Source organism: Tiliqua scincoides, chromosome 16 (genome assembly GCF_035046505.1).
Source record: "Tiliqua scincoides isolate rTilSci1 chromosome 16, rTilSci1.hap2, whole genome shotgun sequence".
Taxonomy (NCBI): Eukaryota; Metazoa; Chordata; class Lepidosauria; order Squamata; family Scincidae; genus Tiliqua; species Tiliqua scincoides.
The window spans coordinates 7,361,409-7,368,147 of NC_089836.1; the positions used below are offsets into that span (position 1 = coordinate 7,361,409).

At 56.8% G+C, this 6,739-nt stretch overlaps 1 protein-coding gene across 4 annotated transcripts in view; it reads right to left on the reverse strand.

Moving 5' to 3' along the window:
* The window catches only part of GRIN1 (glutamate ionotropic receptor NMDA type subunit 1), a 42,725-nt gene extending 41,098 nt beyond the window's left edge, over positions 1 to 1,627 (reverse strand). For all 4 annotated transcript variants that reach the window (XM_066610480.1, XM_066610478.1, XM_066610479.1 and 1 more), the window contains exon 1: positions 1,379 to 1,627. In XM_066610480.1, the coding sequence (XP_066466577.1) occupies positions 1,379 to 1,627 (249 nt within the window). The remainder of the gene's footprint in view (positions 1 to 1,378) is intronic.
* Positions 1,628 to 6,739: the final 5,112 nt, after the last annotated feature.

The window sequence follows — 6,739 nt, forward strand, 5'->3', positions numbered from 1 at the left end:
GAAAGCCCAGGTATGTGCCCTGCGTCCAGTAACAAAGACTGCTTCATTGCAACTACAGGTCGCATTTAACCTTCCTTTAATTATCTTGATTTGATACAGGACCTGCTATCTCTTCTCTGCCCTGACTCTCTGTGGCCCACCCCAGTGCCCCATCGCCACTCTCCCTCATCCTGGCATGAGGATTGGCCTTCTTCCCAGTAAGGTCTAGGAAGCCACCTGGTCCAGCTGCCCTTCTCTCCTACTTGCGCAGATCTTTTGAACCCCGGCTCCCTACATCTCTTTTCACCCTTGAGGCATTTCTCCTTTTTCAAGGCAGGGAGCGCCAGCCATGTTGATTTTGAAGCTTGCAATGTGACTGTGTGTGTGCAGAATGACAAAGGGTCTGTGTGTTCATCTTGAGAGGTGCTGGGGCTGGAAAAATTCCAGGCTCTGCTTCCTTGGGGGTTCATTCCTGTGGTTGTTGGTGCCTGGTGCAGCTTATCCCCTGGGGGCTGGCAAGGAGAGCTTCTGAGCCCTTCTCCCACCATCATCTCACCATATGTGCCTGCCCACCTCTTTCATTTCTCGGTTGCTCTTATGTAAAAGGTCTGCAGTGCGGTTGAAGGAAAATGGCAGGGGGGTAGCAAGGGTGAACAGTTGTGGGGGGGGGGGAGAGATGCCCGAGTTCCAAGTCCACCTTCAACCCACATCCTTCATTTACAGGTTATGCTCCCCCCCCCCTTCGTCTGGGCTGCAGTTGGCTCCTCACATTCCCACAGGCACCTTGTACATTCTGGACCTGGAAACAGGTTCTGAAACTCAGTGTAAGCCTTGCAGAAAATCTGCAGTGGCTCCTGCTTTTGGACTAGCCCCCTTTGCCCCCCACATCTCACCCTTCCACAGGGCCATTATGGAGCCAACTGGAAGGGCAGTGCCTGCTGGCTGAAGAGAGGGGGGAGGACCACGGGCAATGGCAGGGAGGACAGGAGGGGAGGCTGGACTTCCCGTGCTGCCTCCCCCGTCCCGTTGTCTCCTTTCTGACTCTGAACATGGGGGAGAGGCTGGAGGGGTGCAGGTGTGGCTTGGTAGCCCCCTTTCCATTCCCCCTTCTCCCCCCCCCACAGTGGGGCTCATCTCTCTAGCCTGGGGGGCATCCCTCCTCTCCCCTGCCAGTTGCTTCTGCCCCCGGAGGCGCGGGTGTGCGTGTGAGCGGGCAGACACGTGTGCGCTCGCGTGTCTTCCTCCTCCTGGGGGGAGCGGCCAGCAAGCCGGGCTCTCCGGGGGTCTCCCAGCCCCGAAGCCCCTGCTGCCCCGGAGCACCGAGTGCTCTCGCTGGAGCCGGCCTCCGTCGGGATCGCCCCCCCCCCCGGGCGAGGACAGAAGGGCTCGGGGGTCCCACCTGGGCGGAGATGAGGTCCTCGCAGACGGAGAGCGCCATCTGGATGGCGTTGGGCTTGTGGGTGACGGAGGTGGCGTTGAGCTGCAGCTTCCAGGCGCCGTGGCGCTTGTTGGCCTGCGCGACGGCCTCGCGGAAGACGGCCTCGTGCTTCTTGGTGCTCAGCACGGCGCCCAGGTTCACCGTCTTCGGCTCGCAGCCCGCGCGCGCGAACGAGAACGACACCAGCAGCGCCAGCAGCAGCGGCCGCATCGCCCCGCCGGCCCGCCCGACGGCCGGCCGGGCGCTCTCCCTGGTGCTGAACGGAGCGAGCGGCGTGCGCACCGCCGGCCGGCCAGCCAGCCCGCCCGCCCGCCCAGCCCCGCGCCAGTGCCGCAGCGCCTCCTCTCCGGGCGGGGGCGGCGGCTGAGCCGGGAGTGGCGAGCGAGCGGCAGACCCCCCCCCACTGGGACGCCTCCCCCGACTCCCAGCCCCCTCCCCGGCCGCAGAGCCCGCCCCTCCCTCCCAAGGTGCGCCCCTCCGAGCCTCCCCCCTCCGGAGGTGCCCCCCAGTCCTTCGCCCGCGCAGCCAGTAGAGAGGTAGGGGGGGAGACACAGATGCCGTTGCCGCCGCCGCCGCCGCTGACGCAGCTCCCCCCAGCCCAAAAGGAGGATGGAGCCAGGCAGGAGGAGGAAAGAGGGTAGAGGTGGGGGGGATGGAGGTGGACGGAGGGGGAGGGAGGGAGGCAGGGAGGGGGGGTGGACGGACGGACGTCCAAGCACCGGCTGGAGAGACTGCGGCAAGATGGGACGGGGGGGGAGAGCCGGAGAGAGCTCCCTCCGTGCAGTGGGCAGAGCAGGAGGGTCTGGGGGGGAGGAAGGGCGAGGGGACGGGGGTGGCCTCGGATGGCTGGTTCAGCTTCCTGCCTTCTGGATCTGGTTTTTCTGGCTGGCGAATCCAGGAAGCTGGGGGGGGGGGGAGAGTAGGCTCCCTTCGGCACAGTATGTGGGGGTGGCAGTCCCTGAAGCCTCCCTGAACTCCACCAGCGAGCGCACGGTGGAGATCCCATGGGGGGCTCTTTGGAGCTGCTCTGTCAGGCCAGCCTTGAGCCAGACAGATTACTGACCAAGCCTCTGCTGAGTTATCCGGGGCCAAAGACCCCCAAGCCATGCACAAGCACATCCGAACACGTCCTTTTGTGTGCACTGTCGGAGCACATACACAGCATGGGGCAGAGCCAGACCTCTGTTATTCCACCCTGACTCTGACTCTCGTGAGGAGTCTGGAGGAGTCTCATGAGGGGGTCACCCTGACTCTCTCCTCTCCCGCAAGCCTCCACCTCCTGGTCTTGTCACGAATCCAGAGAAACTGGGCTTGGCACATACATGCTCCAGGTCATGTGCTTGGCCCTGGCGCCTGCATGTGCTGGTGGGCCTGCATGCGCGAACTGGCTTTGCGTGACATGGTTCGCATTTGAAGAACCAAGAATAGGAAGCCCAGCTGGAGAAGGGAACAGTAGGATGCAACCATTCACAGCTGGCAAAGAACAGAGCCTGAGAAAGCCCTGGTGTTATCTTGCTGAAGCCCATTTAATTTTGTATTGATCTGTGGCTCAGCTTTTTCCTACCAGGAGTCCCACAGCTGGGCTTTTCAAAAATGGCCGCTGCCTGTCTGTGATGGGGGAAATCCCGATGCAGTTTTTAATCTGAAGCAGGAAGGAGATTCCTTCACATGGCTAAACCCAGATTCTCCCCACTCCCCAAAAAATTCCCCTGCTGTGCTATAGTGCTAAAGGGCTGGGGCTTGGAGCTGCCCCCAAATTGTCTTGTATCGCTAAATTGCAGGAAGGCATTTCTGGAGCAGGGAAAGGAAACAGGTGGTGTGTCCCGTCCCCCCCCAAAAACACCTATGCATATAATGGAGGAAGCTTTTAAAATTTCATGGCGCCTGTCCCCTGCCCCAGCCTTAATCCTGCTCTCCAGGATCCCATTTAGCCTTAGGGACACAAACAGCCAAGTCCTCCCTTTCAACAGACACCTTCCACGTCCCGTGACTCTCGCAGGCCACTGAGCATGCTATGTCCTCAAGTCGTTCCCCCAATTAATTTTAATTCACAAATGTATTTCTGCACTCCTGAGGAGTTCCATGAGGGCGTGACACCTCCCTGCCCTATCTGCTTGTGGTCCCATTTTGCTGCCAAGTTGACAGGCAGAGCAAGATGGTGGCACAGGGTGTCTGGCTGTGATAGTGTCCCCCAAATCAGAAGAGGCCAACCACAGATATGAAATACTCAGGGAATATTTGGCAAGGGTGAGAGAATTCCAGGGAGTATGGATCACTGGCAGTCATGGGGGGAATTTGTTTGTGGGGCGGTGTGTTCGCTTCAGCTGGATTGCCGGTATCTCCCCCACTGCTCCCGGGGTGCCTGGACCTCTCTGCAGATGTCCCTGCTTGGAAGCAAGGCAGCATTTGAAGCTGAGCGCTCCAGAGCGTCTCTCTTGGCAGCTTTCATCACCCGCAGCAAATTAAAAGGTTTTGTAGATGAGGCACAGAAAGGAAGGTTTTCAAAACTGCCATGACAAAATGCCACCTAAGTGGCTGGTGGGTGGGAGCCATAAATATCTTGTGGTCTTTGCCATTCTCCAATTTTGGCAAGGCCCACTCTGTTCTTCCCTGACACAAAAGGAACCAGAGATTATTCCTGTCTCCGCCTTGCCCCCCCAATCCATCGATGCACATGTGTCCTGCTGACGTCTGTGAAAAGTGCATGTTGCCATGGCAACAGCAGTTCGGTGGCCCACATTCTCCAAATGTGCTCTGTGCACAGAAACCAAGCCCGCCATTGGAGGGGCTTCTGCGGTATTACTGGGGGCAGTGGTGAGGTGCTCAGCCACGTCAGAATTCCAAAGACCAGGAGAAGGGGGCTTTGGAATTGCAGCCAGGATTTAAAAGGGGGGGGGGAGAAATTGACCAGACTGCTGTTTTATCATTCCTTGTCATTGCTATAGTGCTGTTTGCATGTGACAGGACCCGTCTGACTCCATTTTTCCCAGAGCCCTGCTATGGGGTCTAGAGGCCACACCTGCAGAGGAGGACACTTGGGGGGGGGCAATGGGGAGAATTGCTCCAGGCCTTATGCATAGAGAGGTCACATTTCATCCATCTCCTCTGCAGCTGTCTGGATCCAGTCTGGAAACAGAAGAGACATTCTCAGGAAAGGGAGAAGCCTGGTTCACTCCTGGCCCATGTCCCTGGGGCAATCATCATGCAGACCCAAACATCTGCAGACCACCGACCTGGAAAATGCCCACCCTGGGCAGAGTCAGGGGCTGCAGAGTCAGAGTCATGATGCAGCCTGACAAGTCACACACCCTAAATCCAGACTTTCCACCACCACCCAAAAAAAGTCAACTGGTTCCAGATTTCTCTTGGTAGAAGAAAAAGATGCTGGAGATTCCATTCATAACTGGCTCCCCCCCCCCCCCCAAGGAAGGGAAGCCACAAATGACCTTTTGGTCCTCAGGTTCAGTTCCAACTTGATGGTGGTTTTTGACTGAAAAACAATGTGCTAAAATAAACTTGCCATATTTTTTAAAATCCTCCTCACTATCAAACCGCCATGGCTGCAGTTAGCACTGAATGCGGTGGTCCAGGGGGTTACTGGAGACAGGAGGGTTGACTTTGTTGGATGGCTGCTTCGGCAACTGCACTGCTGCCTGTTTGCTTCTGGGCCGAATTCAAGGAGCTGGTGTCGGCCTTTAAAGCCCTTCATGATCTGAGTCCAGGTTATCTGAGGGACCGCCTTCTCCCATACATTCTGGCCGACTCACTTAGGGGGCTCTCCTGCAAGTGCCACCTGTATCTCAAGTCAGGGATGGCAGCATGGGGGTAAGCCTTTTCTGTAGTGGCACCACAACCATGGAATTCCCTTCCAGGGGCACTAAGAACTTCCCCTCCCTTATGTTCTTTCAGCGAGGGCTCAAAACCATTTTTGTGCCATCATGTTTGGGTGATGTGTTGTTGTCTGCTCCCTGTGCCTCAGTAGCAGTGCTCTGATTATAAATACATACCATCCTCCAAATTGTTGGGTGATGTGTCGTTGGGTGCCCCCTGTGCCTCTGCAGCAGTGCTTTGATCATAAATACTTGTCCTCCTCTAAATGCATGTATTGCACTTAAAGGTGCTGTATGTGATACAACGTCAGAAAGCAATAATTCCATCACCTTGTGTTACATTCAGCACCTCTAGTGGCTGAATGAGATACATAGCGACGCTGGGAGACCTGGAATATCGTTAATGTCTACGTTAAACTTGCGCAGAACAGAAGCTAAGACAAAAATGACTATGATTTGTGTCGTTGGCTGCATGATGCTTTTCCAAAATTCCCCCCCTTTTGCAAGTCCCTTTTGCCCCCTGCTCCCCTCTTCCTTTCACCCCCACCCACTTCTTGTATCGAGTCAAACCCTCAGCACTTTGTTTCTCCGTGATTTATTTATTTTCTGGCCCTTGATGTTGTGTCAGATATATGAGGCATGTCGAAAAGTTTGGAGACCACTGCCTTAGTCTGGGGAAGTTCTCTGTTGCTGCTGTAAGACATCACGGGGTCAGCCTCACGTTTCTGTCCCATTTTGTTTCAGCATGGTTCTAAGCCACGTGGCTGATCCCTGCTCTCCGCCTCTCTTCCAAAGATGCCAGTCTTTGCCAGCCCTTGTCTACAGGCCTGCTTTCTTGCCATGCTGTCCCCTGAGGGTACAAAACCCTGAAACCTGGCTCCACTGAAGCAGCAGAGCAAACAGGCACGATGATCACACCCTTATCACCTCCAGGCTTTTGCAATGCTAGAAGCAAACCTTGGAGTCCCACCAAACTCTTTGGCAGGCCAGGGTGAGAGAGCTAGAAAGAGAAATAGGGCGAGCCTCTGGGCCTCGGTTTTCCCTCTCTGCAACTTGGGGATAATATTGACTTTCCAAGAGAATGCCAAAGAAGCTGTTTGCTCACGGGGAGCCCAGTCCTACCCCTGGCGGCTCCACTGTGCCCGACTAGCTGCCTTGCATCCAGCAGCAGCGCTGGGGCCACCAGAGGTCTCCTCAGGGAAAGGTGACTTTTGTGCCTTTCCCCCAGGATGAGCCTAAGCCCTGCAATGGGGCTTCTCAAGTCTGCGCCAGCTATTTGGCCAGCACAGACTTGAGAGCCTCCTGGTGGGCCTTTGCAGTCCCACAGGCGGGGCATGCAGGAGGGGCCAGGGGTCCATCTCTGGCAGCACCTCCAGGGATGGGGAAGAAGCCCTGACTCTGCTGCTGCCTATCAGTGGTGCCAGTGCTCCAGCTGGCAGGCCCAGGAGGCAGCTGCCTCTGGGGAGGAGCAGCAGGGCAGGGCACTCTGCAC